At 48.2% G+C, this 16,222-nt stretch overlaps 1 protein-coding gene across 3 annotated transcripts in view; it reads left to right on the top strand.

The window, feature by feature from the left end:
- The window catches only part of Plxna4 (plexin A4), a 422,862-nt gene that overhangs the window by 391,758 nt on the left and 14,882 nt on the right, over nt 1–16,222 (top strand). For all 3 annotated transcript variants that reach the window (XM_013021638.1, XM_013021639.1, XM_013021640.1), the window contains 5 exons: nt 2,502–2,568; nt 3,366–3,512; nt 7,220–7,379; nt 15,168–15,271; nt 16,039–16,138. In XM_013021638.1, the coding sequence (XP_012877092.1) occupies nt 2,502–2,568; nt 3,366–3,512; nt 7,220–7,379; nt 15,168–15,271; nt 16,039–16,138 (578 nt within the window). The remainder of the gene's footprint in view (nt 1–2,501; nt 2,569–3,365; nt 3,513–7,219; nt 7,380–15,167; nt 15,272–16,038; nt 16,139–16,222) is intronic.

Below are 16,222 nucleotides of genomic sequence, written 5' to 3'. Positions count from 1 at the left end.
CCCCAGGTCCAGAGCTTAGGACCTACTACTAAAAAAAAAAAAGAAAGAAAAGAAAAGAAAGAGAGAGAGAGAGAGAGAGAAAGAAAGAAAGAAAGAAAGAAAGAAAGAAAGAAAGAAAGAAAGAAAGAAAGAAAGAAAGAAAGAAAGAAAGAAAGAAAGAAAGAAAGAAAGGCAGAAGCTCAGGTCCCCCTCACCCTAGACCCACTGAATCAGAATCTGCTGTTTAACAAGGAACCTAGGTGATTTGTATGTACAGTAAACTTGGAGACAAAACCAATGAAAGTCTTTTAGTGACTATCTCCTGGCCCTCACTATAGGCTCTGAGTGGGTCCAGGATCCATTATTCCATGAAGCTGGATGCTTCCTCCCCTATACTGCTGTAACCTGCAAAGTCAATGTGGGCACAGCCAGACCCATGGCTTTGGCCCTATGTGAAAGAGGTGTTTTTATACCATCCTGCTCCCTGGGAAGAGAGGCCATTTCTCCTCCAGGATGAGCGTGTGTGTGTGTGTGTGTGTGTGTGTGTGTGTGTGTGTGTGTGTGTGTGTTGGTCCTGGGGCTTGAATAAGCTGTCCTTGAGCTTTTTGGCTCAAGGATAGCGTGCTCTACCACTTCCAGACATTTTGGTAGTTAATTGGAGATAAGAGTCTCACAGACTTTCCCGCCCATGCTGGCTTTGAACTATGATCAGCCTCCTGAGTAACTAAGGTTATAGACATGAGCCACTGTGAGTATGTGTGTCCATTGTGAGAGACACACATTAGATACATATCAAGGCCTAGGTGCTGTCCTTAGCTTTTTTGCTCAAGGTTGGTACTCTACCCACTTGAGCCACAACTCCACCTTCAGCTTTTTGGTAGATAATTGGAGATAAGAGTCTCATCGACTTTCCTGTCTGAGTTGGCTGCAAACCATGATCTTCAGATGTCAGCCTCCTCAATAGCTAGTCTTACAGGTGTGAGCCCCCCATGCCCAGCTCCTCCAGGATATTTTAACTCTGTCTCTAGCACATCTGAAGTTAGAAAGCCCCAGGCGAAGCAGCCCTCTGTCCACACACTCCATCCTGTCACCCTGCTCCTTCCACAGCTTCCTCCCCTGGTCTCTGGGTCTGAGGCAGGGCTGGTGCTTAGACCTGGCTTTTAGGAGTGTTTGCTTCTGGCTGTTTCCCAAAGCAGCAGACGTTTACCTGCACAGCCGCAGAAGGCTGCTGTTTAGAGGCACCGTCCTGCAGCTCTGGAAACAGCAAGGTAGATCGTGTTGATTTTTGTTTTCCTTTCACCACACAGACACCTGCTGGCATAATTCTAGGGTTGCTGATGCCACCCATCAGGACTCCCACTAACAGTTTCCCGGCATGGTCTTGTGGTTGCACTTTGGGTTTCTGTCTCCCCTTTTGTTTCTGACCCATAATCCCCCAAACGCATCGGCTCCTTCTGCCCTTTTCCACTTCTGTCTGTCTCTTCTTCTTGCCCCTGGCTGCCCCCTCCTTTAAACAGTTTTCCTTCTTTTTCCCCTCCTAACTTCACTTGGTGCCAGCAGCTGTTCAGGTGCCTGTGGATTTTAGTTCTTAGTATTATCTAGCAACTGTAACTTTCTTTCTGGAGCTGGTTGCTTTCTGGAGCTGGTAATACACGCAGTACAAGTTTCAACGTAATTTGTTTTCTCTAAATGGAAGCTTAGAGAAGTCTTTTGAAAATCTTTGCTTCCAAAATAATGAGTAGGCCTTAGTTGTGTTATGAAAGATGCATGTTAGACTCAAGAAGAAACTTCCTGTTGTGGCAGATTTCCCTAGAAGATTTCCAAGGGAAGATTCCAAAGTAGTGGGAACCTTACTATGGAGTAGGATGATTTCAGTGTCTTTTGGGCTGAGTGAGGGCTCCAGCTCTCCAGGGGTCAGTGTTAGGACTCTTTAGCTTGGGCTGTAGGTACTATTTGGATTGTCTGGTCTTTCTGTCATGCTTGTCCTCCAGGCTGCCAATTGACTCTCTCCTTTCATGAAGTTTCCTAAAGCCATACTGACTAATTGAAGACTGACCATCCTTAGGGATGATCTATATCTAAATTCATTAGCATAAGTAAGATAAGCAACTTCAGTTCCTCAGATGCAGGGGGTGCATTTTATGTGCTCAGTAACTGTGTGTGGTGAGTGGCTGCCACACTAGACCATGTAGGTGAAGAGAACTGGTGTCATCATACAGTGCTTTGGGGCACACAGCTCCAAGAGAGCCCAGGAAAATCCCACCAGTGATTGGAACTCAAGGCTCAACATGTCCTTCCCCAGCTTCACAGGAAAACCTCCTCATCACTGAGGGGCAGGGGAGTGTGTGGATGGCCAAGGAGACCAGGAAACTCTCCTGTGCTGTGGGATCTCAAGATCTGATCCAAGGGCTACAGCAACATGATGGTGGTAGTTCTTGCCCTTGCCCTGCCCTGCTCAGCCCTGGTCTCTGACCTAATGCTTCTTTCTTTTGTCTACTTGTTCCTGCCGTGCCTGGTGACAGGACAGAGTCTGTGGCTGAGAAGATGTTGACCAATTGGTTCACCTTCCTCCTCTACAAGTTCCTCAAGGTAGGACGGAGTGTGGGGTTCTTCGGACCCTGCTGTGTTTACCCTACTCTGACACAAGCCTTCAGTCAACCTGGCATGCCCTATTTTTCTCTGTGCCCTCCCAAGTCCAGAAGGAATGATATTGTCCTTGGTCATGCACTATCTCAGGAGAGAGCTCCACATTCAGTTATCATTGTAGAGATATGGTGCCCATGGCTGATTTCTCCCACATTAGGATTAGATGAGCCTCTTAAAGGGTCCTTCATGGCCACCAAAGCTAAACTCTTAGTTTAAGCTAAAAATGATTCACCTATTAGTATCCTTCAGTCCTCTCGCATCACCAACATCCAGGCTGACAGAAGCCGATAAGAGGCCCAAGCAGGGAGGATAGCCTGATGTGGGATATAAGCCTGGACGGGGGTTGAGCTCTGGGCTTCTGATTATTAACTCACTGTCTAAGGAGCTCATGGCACAAATGGCCAACCTCTGCCTCTTGATGGGACTCTGAAAGAACAGGATGGTGTGGGGATGGGAGAAGGAGCAGAGGAGGCTGGGAGACAGGGAGGAAGAACTAGCTGGCTCTGTGCAATTGGTAGTAAAGGGCCGAATATGGGGAAAGCCTCTGTCCAAAGACCAAGGCATATGCAGATCTGAGGGGTAAAAACTTACAGAAGAGGGAACTAGAAAATTGAATGGCAAAGCAGGTGGCACCAACAGAAAGAGCATCCCAGGAGGCACAGGAAAGCAGGGGACAGCGAAGTGGGCTGTGCACACCTGTCTTCCCAGAGTTCTTCCATCTTGTTTCTTCTCCCATCCAGGAGTGTGCCGGGGAGCCCCTCTTCTCCCTGTTCTGTGCCATCAAGCAGCAGATGGAGAAGGGCCCCATCGATGCCATCACAGGAGAAGCCCGCTACTCCCTGAGCGAGGACAAGCTCATCAGGCAGCAGATAGAGTACAAGACTCTGGTGAGCCCCCTTGCTGCTGGCCCTGAGGCTCTGACAAGCAGGCTTTGGTCTGTGGAGGGGATGGTAAAAAGGCATAAGAGGAGCCTCTTCAGCTTTGTCCCATGCATGGATGCTGCCAGGTGCTCTCCCATTGCCCCTCACCCCAGGCTTCCAATGGATCACGTACCAGGGCATATGGCAGTCTGAGCCACTTCTGATGAGCACATCAGCTGGTTAACTGGTGTGGTCCCAGACAGGGTCAAGGCCCCTGGCCAGTAAGACTAACTGTCTCAGATGAGCTTACCTGGATGGAAAATCTACACAGGTAAGGAGTACAAGGAAACTAGAAAAGGTTCCTCATCACTGTGAAGCCTGTACTTACCCACGAATCGAGGTTCAAATACAACCATGGCAGTGCTGTGTGATGGGAGGCATCATCCAAGGAACAGGTAATGCCCTCTGTCAAGGCCAGATTCCCTCTCCTCATCACAAGATTTCCCTGGGAGACCGTGGAGCTGTCTTTCAGAGCACAGGTTTGGAATCAGACAGACCTTGACCTGTCTGATTTCCGCCTCTGTCTCTCACCAGTCTTGAGGACTGAATGGGGCCAGATGCACAGCGGGGAGCCAGGACAAGGGTTTACTCATGCTGGTTCACATTGCCCCTTTCACCTCTTCCCAGCATGGCTGCCTATGGCTTTGCTGGCTACCTGCTGTCTCTCCAGGCCGGTGAGCTCACACTCAGGCTTTTACGACACCATTATAATTATCCACTGGGTCTTTTTTACTCCCAAAGAGGAGTGGAAGTAGAAGGAGGGATGAGAAGCTTTGATAAAAACTGGGAAGCGAGTCAAGAAAGACAGCCAGGGAGCCAGAGGTCAGGGAACAAGTGGAAATAAAACACAATAATCAGGAAATGGGGCCAGAAGGGGGACAAGCATGCAGAATTGGGAGAAAGAGAGGCTCATAGACCATCCAACTGCTCTAAGCAAGAGGTGAATCCCCAAGCCCACAGCCCAGTCAGAAGATGATTCTCACCTCAGAACAAAGTCATCCTTGCCTGCCTGGCTAGAAGGCTGCAAACATGATCCACCAGTTATATTTGGCTTCTGAGAATGATGGGAATCCCAACAGATATCTGAATAGAATGCTCCCTGAGGACTCGTAGGCCCAGGCTGTGAGTGAAGCCTCTGCCTCCTCTCAATCTTCCACTGTCTGCCAGAGGAGAATTAGAAGATCAAACTAAAATAAAAGAGGGAAAACTCCTTCCAAAAACAGATGCCTGAACAGATTTAGTTAGTTAGTTAGTTATTGTTCTGGGGTTTGAACTCAGGACCTCCTATTTGCTAGACAGGCACTTAAGTATTTGAGCTACAACCCTAGTCCTTTTTACTTGGTTTATTTTTTTTTGACTGGGTCTTGTATTTTGCCTGGAGCTGGCCTCTGATCATAGGCTTGCTGTGTATCTGGGATTATAATGTATGCTCTCCACCCAGGATTAGGATGAAGGTCTCACTGTTTCCCTGGGCTGATCTCCTTCTGATCCTCTCAGTCTCTGTCTCCCGAGTAACTGGGATAAAATGTCCCCAGTCCCATCCCTTTCTTTCCCTTGTCATCTGCATCCTTCATATCAAGTGCGACACAATGAGGTATGATCATGCTTGTCCCCAAGTTGCAGTAGCCTTTATTCCAGAAGCTAAAAGATTGCTACTGCCCCCCAAGTGGTTTTGTGACTTGAGCAAGAATGCAAGACATTGGAGAGGGTCAGGAAAGTGGAGATGTGTAGGAAGAAAAGTGAGAAGAAACTGTACCAGGGAAAGACAAGGAAACTGGGATATGTGCTAGCGGGCTTCGGGCCTGAAGAAGAATGTTTCTATATGTGGATGGGGGTGCACCCCATCCAGTGAGGAGCGAAGGAGGAATGCTGCATGCTGGCAAGCAGGGTACCAGCAGACTTGAGATGACTCACTAGATACAAACAAGGGAAGTGTGGGATTCTACAGTGGCTGGAAGAGCCCCAATCACTTTGGGAGTGACCAGTAATCCTTGTCCTGGTCAGGAGGGATTGCCCACAGAGGGGCTTTGAGAGGCTCTAGGAGACACTAATGTACCTCCTAATTGTTGAATGATTAGTTCCACTGAGGCTAGATCTTGGACTGATCCACCACCCTGGCCCAAAAGATATGACAGAAAAGAAAGTCTGGAGGACAAGACCGAAAGAGGAAGGATCCGGCTCTGCTTGGCCACTGAGCAGGAGAGAGGGATGGGGAAGGGGAGGAGTGGCTGGGAGAAAGCCTCCATCCTTTTTAGTTTAGGGCATTTGGAGGGTGAGTTTGGTTTTTATAGATTTAGGGGAATTTTTTTCTTCTTCCTAATGGAATAAGCATGTTCTCATTTGAGCTAGTTGCTAATGAAAGGCAGGCATCCAGAGCCAGGACTCTGATTGCCACCACATGGAGGGGTGGGGGAGGGGGCTGGTGTCTGGCTTTGCAAGCCAGATGAAGCCATTGGGACCTAGTTGAAGGAGGAGGAGGAGAGAGGCATGTAGAGGGCTCAGTCTGCAGGGGCAAAGGGGAAAATCTGGAGACCAGCATGGTGGGGCACCTGGCAGCCATCTCCCTGGGAGATCCCAACCTCTCTGCCTGGTTTTATGTCTCATTTATTCATGTACCATGCACTCCTCGCCCGGCACCAGGAGGCTCCATCCAGGAATCCAAGCAGTGAGCCATCAATGTAGATAGAGCCAGCCTCTGAGAATGGCAGAGGAAAGAAGTCCAGAACTGCCAACCTCTGAGAATGGCAGAGGAAAAAAGTCCAGAACTGCCAACCTCTGAGAATGGCAGAGGAAAGAAGTCCAGAACTGCCAACCTCTGAGAATGGCAGAGGAAAGAAGTCCAGAACTTTTTAAAGAAAAAAAAAAGTTTGGTGAAGCAGAGTTTTTAACTCTTCAAACTCATTCGAAAAAAGAGAAACAGGTTCTTCAATGAGCTGGACCCTGAGCCAGGATTCAAGCTCACAGCTGGGGAAGCATTTCAGGAGCCCTGAACCTAAATGTGTTGAAAGGGCAACTTTCCCATTTAAAATCCCTGTATTTGCTTTTTATTGAATTTGTTAATGTTACAGAGCTCTTATATTGCCAAACCACGTAAAGGGCACCTCTTAAAATATATGCATATATATTCTGCTTCTTAAAAATCCTTCAACTTCTCATCCATTTAGAACCTCCACCCTCCCCCAAATCAAAGCTATTAAATCTTTTGAGACAGGAGCCAGATTCCCATTAGTACTAAGGAAGTGTATGGGTATGGGGAGAGGGGGACGAGAAGAAAGGCAGAAATGGAAATGGAGCAAGGTCCTGCAGGGAGCCAGGGTCTCGTGAACTGCCAAGATGGTACCTACTACACCAGTGGCTGCTCTGTGGTAGAATGCCCATCCCCCCCCCATTCCCTCCACAGGCTGAGACCTGGATTCTTTTGGTACTTCAGTGATGTTTGAAATGAAGTGAGCTACTCATACATCTGTAGTGATATTAAAGCCTGGTTGTATCCTGCTGGTCTGGACAGGAGAAGCTAAGGCAGCCTGTTGGGGACACAGGTGTTCTGAGTAACCTCTCCCCTCCCCCAGCCCATCCTGGAGAGGAGGAGGCATTCAGGAAAGAAGCCAAGATGGCGCTAGGCTTGTAGCGTCCTTCCTTCAGCCTTCACCCATTTGACCTCTCACCATACCCAGGTCCTAAGCTGTGTCAGCCCTGACAATGCCAACAGCCCTGAGGTCCCAGTGAAGATCCTCAACTGTGACACCATCACTCAGGTGAAGGAGAAGATTCTGGATGCCATCTTTAAGAATGTGCCCTGCTCCCATCGGCCCAAGGCTGCAGACATGGATCTGGGTGAGTAAGCCATCAGCAGGGCTGTCCCTGTCTCTTCTTGGGTCATTAACAGGCAGAGCTAGGGAGCAGGGAGCAGAAGATGAGGATCAGTAGATAAGATCAGGCATGCTAGGAGCCCATGGCAAGGAGCCCCAAGGGTTTGCCTTCTTGGCTGGCTTGGGATTGACCAGAGGAATGAGCAGAGGAGAGTCACCTAGCTGCCTCTTGATGATCTGGCCTGCTTATGATGCCTTTGGGATTCTCAGAGGGACTGGGGCATGAGTGTACAGGTGAAATATCCAAGTAACAGAAGGGATCTAAAGGCAAAACCTGCCCTCTGAGTCCCTGTGGCCAAGGTCTTGCCACTGACTTTGTCGGCCCCCAGGCTCTTCCCCTCCCTCTGTTCAGTGCCTGTAATTTTTTGCTGAGTGTCTATGGCTCCAGGGATCTGGGTCAACCATAGAGGATGGAGAGAAAGAATAGGGAAAAATGAGAGGTGACAGCCTGCTGGTGAGCAGGATGACATTGTACTTGAATGTTCCATGAATAGATGGCATAACCTATATAAACAAGGGCATGCCACCCAGGAAGAGCTGTGCTTACATCCAGTCATGCATTGCCTAAGGGTCAGGATGCTGTCCAGGGGAGTCCTCCTGTGGGAGGAGGGTATTCTGAAGAGGCCCGGGGGAAGGGAGTTATTTCCAGCACTGGGAGTCAGTGTCAGACATCACCTGAATGCAAGTCCTGGTATCACCAGGTCCTAGCTGTGTGACCTTGGCTAAATTATCTTTCTGTGCCTTGGTTTCCTTGTCTATAACATGGAGATAATAATAGCACATGCCGGGTAGTAAGAATTGGGTGGAATGATGCATTACCAGCCTCTTTCGTGCGGAGTCTGGCTCATGGCGCACACTCCACGGATATCAGCTGCTATAACTGATTATGAGAATAATGCTGCTCAGGATGCCACATATGCCTGTTTGTGGATGCTGGGTACACAGAGGGCATTGATTTTTGGCAACATGGGGTGGAAAGACCCCCCCCCCCCGCAAGGCCTTGGGCCCATCCATCTGGCCTCTAAGCTGGCTTCAGCTAAGCCACCCAAGACAGATGGGCCTCTATGCTGTTTGCTCAAATCTAGAGGGAATTTCCATCTCTTCCACTGGCATTACTTCCCATGGTGGGTGGGCAGTGGCTGGCCCCCTGTGGCACCACTTGAACCGTGGCTCAGTTGTTCCTTAGGAACAGCCTCTCTGCAAACAAGGAAGGGCAGATGAGGAGTGGACAATTGCTGAAGGTGGAGAGGGCTTTGAAACCTAACGGAGCTCAGGAAGGTTAAGAGCTAGTGTTCCGTGACATTCCCCTCCCCCAAAGCTCAGAGAAATGGACGGCCCTTTTTGTTGTTGTTGTTGTTCTTATTGCTGTTGTTATGGTTACTGTTCTTTTGTTTTACTAGGTCTTAAATTTGAGGCCTCTTGCTTGTTAGACGGGCACTCTTAACTTGAGCCACATCCCTCATCCTCTTACTTTTAGAACTTTTTTTAAGATGAGATCTTGCACTTTAGCTCAAGCTGGATCTTGAACAAGTGATCTTCCTATCTCTGCCTCTGTAGTAGTTGGGACAACAGACATGCACTACTATACCTGGCAAGAAGTGTCCCAAACCCAGTGAAACAAAGTCTTCAGTGAAGATGCAATACAGTCTGCAGTCACAGTCCTGAGTCACAGCATCTAAAGGGGTCACCACCACTTCTTACCCATCACAGGGAGGCAAGCAAGCCCTAGAGCTCTGCTGAGCCACCAGGGCCAGCCAGAAAGTGGCCACTGTCCCAAGCTGGAGGCCGCACAGCCAGGGAAAAGCCACCTGCCTGCTAGGCAGAGCAAGTTTCCAGTGACAAAGTGTCCGAGGGCACAGAGCAGTGCTCGTGCAGTCTGGGCTCTGGAGGTGAGGCAAGGCCAAGAGCAGAAATGGGTAAAGGGGAAGAGCCAAAGCGAGGCTCAACAGTGGGCACTCAGGGCCTGCTCCAGTGGGGTAGTGGCTTGGGCTGTGTTTCTTGGAGCCCTGTCAATCATGCTAGGTGCTCTTCTCAGAACTTCCTTTTTTCCTACTGAAGCCAGAATTAGGAGCTGCCTCCAATCTCTTGGGCCTCTTTCTGTGTGGTTGCATAGCAAAGAAAAGGGGTTTCCTCTGGGTCTCAATGCCTCTCTGCACACTAATGCGCCTGGTCCCATGGGGAGAAGGAGGCAGGACAAGTGGTTTCTTCCATGAAGGTAAAAGTGCTTGAAAAGCCTAATTTAATTTACAAATGAAGGGGTGATTATTGCTACAAATTAATCTATGCCAAGGGCCACCTGGCAGGCAGACACAAACCCTCCTCAGCTTGTATTGGACAGAGGTAAGACAGCCAAAACCTACCCATCCCCCCCCTTCACCTCCCCTTTCATCTCCCCACTTCCCATCTTCCCATCCCCCCACTTAATCTTCCCCTTAGTTCCTCCTCTTCCTGCACCAGATTGCATCTGGCAGATGCCGCATCCCCCTCCTGATGCACTGGGATCCTGATGCCCAGCCCCTCGAAAAGCAGGATAACCAGGCCTTCTCAGAAGGATGCAGTCTAAATCCTACCTGTCAGAGGACCATGGAAACCCAGCCTCAGCCCCCTGTCTACTTGGCATGGTTTTGGTTCCTCCTTTCATCAAGTGACCCTGGACAGCAACTCCTTCGCTGAACCTCCTGCATCTCCATTCATTGCTGCTTAGACTGCCTTTCTCCCAGCCTGCTTCCACCCTGTCTCAGACTTTTCCAGGCACTGTCCAAAGAGAACTGTGCCAGGCAGGGTCCTTCAGGCAGACAGAACCAATGCATGGCTACTGTGGTGCAAGAATACACCTAACAACCTTTGTGTTTTACACCCCCAGTGCAGTATTCATAATTTTGCCTATTCATAGGCTAATGCAAAGTAGGCTAGGCTAGGCAAATCGATCATCTCTACAGGGTAAATGCATTTTTAATATATCATAGTCTCAATTTACGTTTATCAGGACATAACTCCTTTTTTAAGTTGAAGAGTATCTATGATCTATCTATATATCTATAGATCATTTATATTTATCATTTATCATCTTTCTATCTAGACATTTTCTATCTCTAGACTGTATTTATCTACCTATGCAACTATCTATATATTAGCTATTTATATGTACCATATATCATTATCTATCTAAACAGAATCTATCAGGCTGGGAATGTACCTTAGTGGTAGAGTGCTTGCCTAGCATGCATGAAGCCCTGGGTTCGATTCCTCAGTAACACATAAACAGAAAAAGCTGGAATTAGCACTGTGGCTCAAATGGTAGAGTGCTAGCCTTGAACAAAAGGAGGTTCAGGGACAACATACAGGCTCAGAGTTCAAGCCCCAGCACCAGCAAAAAAATAAAATAAAAATAAACAGTATCTATCTATCTATCTAATCTATGTGTTTACAGAGGGCAGTGGTGATATTTTAAGGAATTGACTGTGCAACTTCAGACAGTAATTTCAGTGATAGTATCCAAGTGGCAACCAACTCTGCCTATCTGAGCCATTCTCAAGTGTACACCCCTTTCTCCCCACAGGTATCTGGGCAGGTACATCACTCAGCTCCTCCATCAGCTATATAAGAGCCCACTTGTGGCAAATGCCCTGCCAGACATTGCCATGCCAAGGTATCAGGAGATGTTTGTCAGTTCTGAGGATAGCAGCAGAGCCAGGACATTTTTCTCTCTGAGATAAGGGATTTCTTTTGTCTCCTCCCTTTATTTTCTAGAAGAAATCATTGGCAACAGTCTACTCTCTTACACATGTAGAATGTAGCTCAGAGAAGCTGGGCCCAGGTCACACAGCAAGGCGGTGGAAAGGACTCTCATTTCCTTCACAGTCTGCTTTTTTTTGTCCCTCTACCGCTGTCCACAACCTCCAGAGATTCCTCCCGTTTCATGCAAATGTTCTAGCCATTGCCAGCGCCCCCTCCCACTCTTTCTCTGTCTTGCTGCTCAGGTCACGCTGAAAGGATATATTTTTTCAAATAAGTAATTCCTGTATGCAATAAAAAGATACACTATCTCCTGAGTGAAATATAAAGAGTTCACAGCAGCTGTCTCCCGGTTTGCATTTTCCGCTGTGCCTGATGGGAAGGGCAGATAAAGATAATGGGATTTCTTCTTCTTTTTTACTTCACCTCATTCTCTCCCTGGAAGGTGGAAGTGTAACAAATTGGATTGTGAGTGTGCCTGTCCTTTGTGCCCTGTGCCTGGAGCAGGGTACTGGGCTGCTGGGCGGAGTTGCTGGAGAGAGGACCTAGTCACATTTTCTCCTGTGCCATGCATGTGAAGGTGGGGGGTCACCTTTCCTCCTCCCACTGCCCCCACTTGCCTTTTTAACTCTTCTTTCACTCAATAGACAGCCTAAAGTGATGCCACACTCAGTATCTATTGAGCTGTAGTGGGGCTCTGGGGTCGCCTCCGCCTGTCCTTTGCCAGCCATTGGCATAGAGCAGGGTTCTTCAGTTTAAAAAGAACTAGTGCCTTTAAGACAGATGTTGCACTTCTACTTAGGAATTTTAGTATCAAGCTTCATGGTTCAAGTGTGTGTGTGTGTGTGAGAGAGAGAGAGAGAGAGAGAGAGAGGGAGGGAGAGAGGGAGGGAGGGAGAGAGGAAGGGAGAGAGAGAGAACTCAGGGCCTGCTTGCTGTCCCTTAGCTTCTTCACTTCTGTGGTCTCTGCTAGGTGTCTGGAGTTTTGAGGATATAGAGGTCCTGAACCTCCATGGTCCCTGCTAGATCTCTAGGTGTCAAAGATAGATAGGTAGATAGATAGATAGATAGATAGATAGATAGATAGATAGCCATATATATATATATATATATGAGGGGAGAGAGAGAGAGAGCGTGAACATACCTGTGTGCATCTCCCATAGATTCCTGTTTCACCACAGAGTTGGGGCTGTAGTGGCATTCAGACAGAACCACCTTGAAGGGCTCAAAGCAAGTAAGGGCAGCTAGAGCCAAACAGAGTCATGGCTGGGAAGTAGGTTCCATGTTTTACAGGTGGATTTTCACGGCTCTGACAAGACCGATGGGCCGTCTGCCTCCTCTCTCAGCATCAGCCTCCTGTGGTGGGTCTGAGAGAAGGTGTATTTAGGAAGCTTGGATGGGGAGTACAAATGCCAAAGAGTCTCCTGCTTAGAAGCCCAGGACTTTTGTATACTGATGACTTGGTCCAGTATCCAGCCCCAAAGGGAACCTAGGAAAAGCCATGGAAGAGAACTTCGCTGATCTTAGTGTAATGAGCAGTGGCTTGGTATGATGACCTCTAGGTCTGTCTTTCCAACCTGTTTTTCATTTCCCTGGTTAAACAGGAGGAACAGACAACATATCTGCCAATGGAAGTGCCTGGTTGTGCCTCTGAGCTCTGCTCATCCCTTGTTTTACCCAGGTGGCTACTAGTAGTAGCTCAGAGTTCTGATTGTAGCTCACCGTCTGCCTGCCATGGGCCATAAACTTTACAGCTCTGACTTCTTTTTATTAAATGCAGAATAGACCACCACCACCCTGTCACATTCTGTCATGTATTCATTCCCTCATTCCCTCACTGAATAAACACGTGTCTCCTATCCTCTGAGCATCAGGTTTGCCCAGCTTTAGGTATCTAGCAGCATCCATTTCATACTCCAAGGTCAATCGGTCCTGCTGCAGCTGCCTGGGGGAGAAATGGCCATCTTTTGCCCTACTTTCTAGAATGAGGACATGAATGTAGACTGATTCCCACTTGCTTACATAACTGCTGGACCTGACTCAGCTGAAGTTGCTGAGTACAGCCCTAGAGGTTGTGCGCTGAACACCCTGAAGGGATTTATACAACATGGAAGTCCTGCTTTGGGGATCCACAACCAGTTACTTGCAATCGTGGCTCAGATCTCATTGAGATTGATGAAATTCCATCAGCCAGTGTGGTTGCTAAAGTAGAGGGCTGGTCCTTGGTTGGCACTAGTTTCATCTAGCCCTGGTAAGCCCCATGGCTAGTTACTGAACAAGACATCCAAGGGCTCTACCAGTAGGTAAGAGAAGTGTAGAGTACTGACCATCTTCTGTATCATGTCCTACTGCTGGGCTTCATCCAATGCAGCCTCAGGACTTAACAAGGGGCCACTCATCCACTGCACAAACAGGAGAGACCCACTGCCTGCTGCTTAGCAGAAGTGTCTGCAGTAAATGCCAGATGCTAGCAGTGTCTTCCTTTGGCATGTGTGCATGCAGACCTATGTGTAGTTTTAAAAGCATAGCAAAAAGAGATGTGTAGCCCCGTGACAGGCAAAATCACCAGCTACCAGGTGCTCCGGTGGAGTGTTTCCCTGCTGCCCATTACCCTGCCTGCCTACCTGAGGTCCAAATGGTCACATATAATTCCAGCTGTGCCACTAGCAGGATCAGGACAGGCATCCCCAGAGACTTCTCTGCTCCATTATGCTTCCATTCCTTTGAGCCTCCACTCTGGGCTTAGCAATAAACCAAGCCACAGGGAGGCCTCAGGGGACCTCAGAACCAAGGACTTGGATATCAGGACCATCTCTATTTCTCCTCAGGACAAGCTGCTCCCTTCTGGGCCTTCTATACAACGGGAATGGCCAGAACATGCACAACACAGGGAGGAATCAGTGCCTTTTTATGCTGCACAATAAGGCATGTTGGGGACCCACAGCCTGGCCTTGTGGGGGAAGGAACTGCAATAGAGGATTGGAATATGGACCTCTGTGGGCAGTTGGACAAGGGCTGTTAGGTGACTCGTGCCCCTACCTACCGACACTCTGAGCTATTCCCTTGCTCTGGGCATGGTGCAAAAGCATCAACAGCTGCAAGCCAGTGAACAGAGTCTGAGCTGTCTGGAGACCAGATTGCTGGCTTTTTGGCTAGAACACATGTTGTATATGAATTTAACAGGCTGTTTTTTCCTCTGGAGGGATGTGTGCTCATAAGAATGGTATGTGTGTGCGTGCATGCACACACACATGTGTGTGCACAGGAGAACTGCTATGCATGTGGACTTGCACGTGTCCATTTCAGCATTGGAATGTGTACCTCATCCATATGTGGTTTGTACTAAGTAAGGCAGTGATTTCTGACTTATGAAAAGGAGGCCCTTATTCCCCATTGATCTATCAATGATCTCCTGGGTTGTTAAATATTTGGGTCCATTATATTCACAATATAAAGGAATATAAAGATATACCTCAAGATTAAAATAAGTTGCATAGGTTTTCCAGTTGATCTGAGTTATTTTTTGGCATGAGGATGGCCCATTCATGTTTACCCAGTAACCCTCCCAAGGATGACCCACCCACTTATAGCCTTTCCTGAAGTGGACATGGATACCCAGTAAATAAATCTGCAGCATGTATTTCATTGGCTCCCTACTTCCAATCCAGCCAGCGTGGGATTCACAGGGACGATGCCATCTTGGATTGGCTACTTGTTTTATGTTAAGTTCTTCATCCATTGAACCAGTGCATACTGAACACCTGCTTCTTACAGATGTGGCCACTCATGGCACAGATGATAGGAAAGGGTGGGTAATCTTATCCCCATTTTTGTCAAGTCGTTTCTTGGACTAGGCTTAGAACAGAACTCAAAGCCTCTCTGCATTGACAGTGTCAGCAGCCGTCCTTATGGGCAAGGGCCCTAGTCTCTTTGTGGATGTATCCTTGAGGTAACCCTGCAAGTTCTCACACAGGGGACTTTAAGGAGTCTCTCTGAGATGCCATCACCCTCCCTACAGAATGGCGACAAGGAAGTGGGGCAAGGATGATCCTGCAAGATGAAGACATCACCACGAAGATTGAGAATGACTGGAAGAGACTCAATACAGTGGCCCACTACCAGGTGAGGCGAATGGAGAAGACAGGAGTTGGCTAAGTAGATGGCCATCTCCCTGGAACAGTCTGAGGCCTGGAATTATAGGGTCACATCAGGGCTAGATCCCAAGGCCCAACCTACTCTTTTTCTTTGAGATCTTGCTTGGCTTTTGCCACTCAAAGCTAGCAGTCTACCATTTGAGCCACATTTCCACTGCAGGCTTTGTGCTGGTTAATTGGAGATAAGCATCTCTTAGATTTGTCTGGCTGGGATGGCTGTGAACTGTGATCCTTAGATATTAGGCTTCTGAGTGGCTAGGATTATAGGTGTGAGCCACTGGCTCCCCATCCTTTCTCATCAATAGTCCTTGTTCTTTGCTGGCCCAGGGGAAACTGAGGTCACCCAGCCAGGGACTCTGGACTCCTTGGACAAATATGCTTCCTACACGGTACAGGGAAGAATCTCTAAGGAAAAACCTTTTCTTAGAAGTCCCCCTGGGCACTTGGGCTGTGGTCTCCCTGGGGCCTCATGATAGAGAAGATAAAGGTAGAGATCTTCCAGAAGACACTCATGAGTCACAAAATAGAAGGCAGCTTCAGAATTCAGATCCATGTCTTGTTTCATCAGAAGGAAAGGTGACAGACTCGAATATCCCTAAGCTCTCTAGCAAGGTGCTAACTGTCCCCTAGGATCAAATAATCAATTAATCAATCCCATAGGAATAATCCTGATTTGTCCTAATGTCATGGATGGCAGTTTCTGTGCCGAGGGCCCTTAGAACTTTTTCCCGGTAGGTACCGGATGGTGCTGTGGTGGCTTTAGTATCCAAGCAGGTGACAGCCTATAATGCAGTGAACAACTCCACCGTCTCCAGGACCTCCGCAAGTAAATACGGTAAGACCCCATCAGATGTCAGGGAGATACCCAGCACTGCTGGAGTCATCAGACCCAGAGAGCAAGGAGCAGAGATTCTAACAG

This window comes from Dipodomys ordii, unplaced genomic scaffold (assembly GCF_000151885.1).
Source record: "Dipodomys ordii isolate 6190 unplaced genomic scaffold, Dord_2.0 Scaffold56, whole genome shotgun sequence".
NCBI classification, from domain to species: domain Eukaryota; kingdom Metazoa; phylum Chordata; class Mammalia; order Rodentia; family Heteromyidae; genus Dipodomys; species Dipodomys ordii.
Note: the sequence above shows the minus strand (reverse complement) of the source record. Positions and strands in the feature narration are given on the sequence as shown.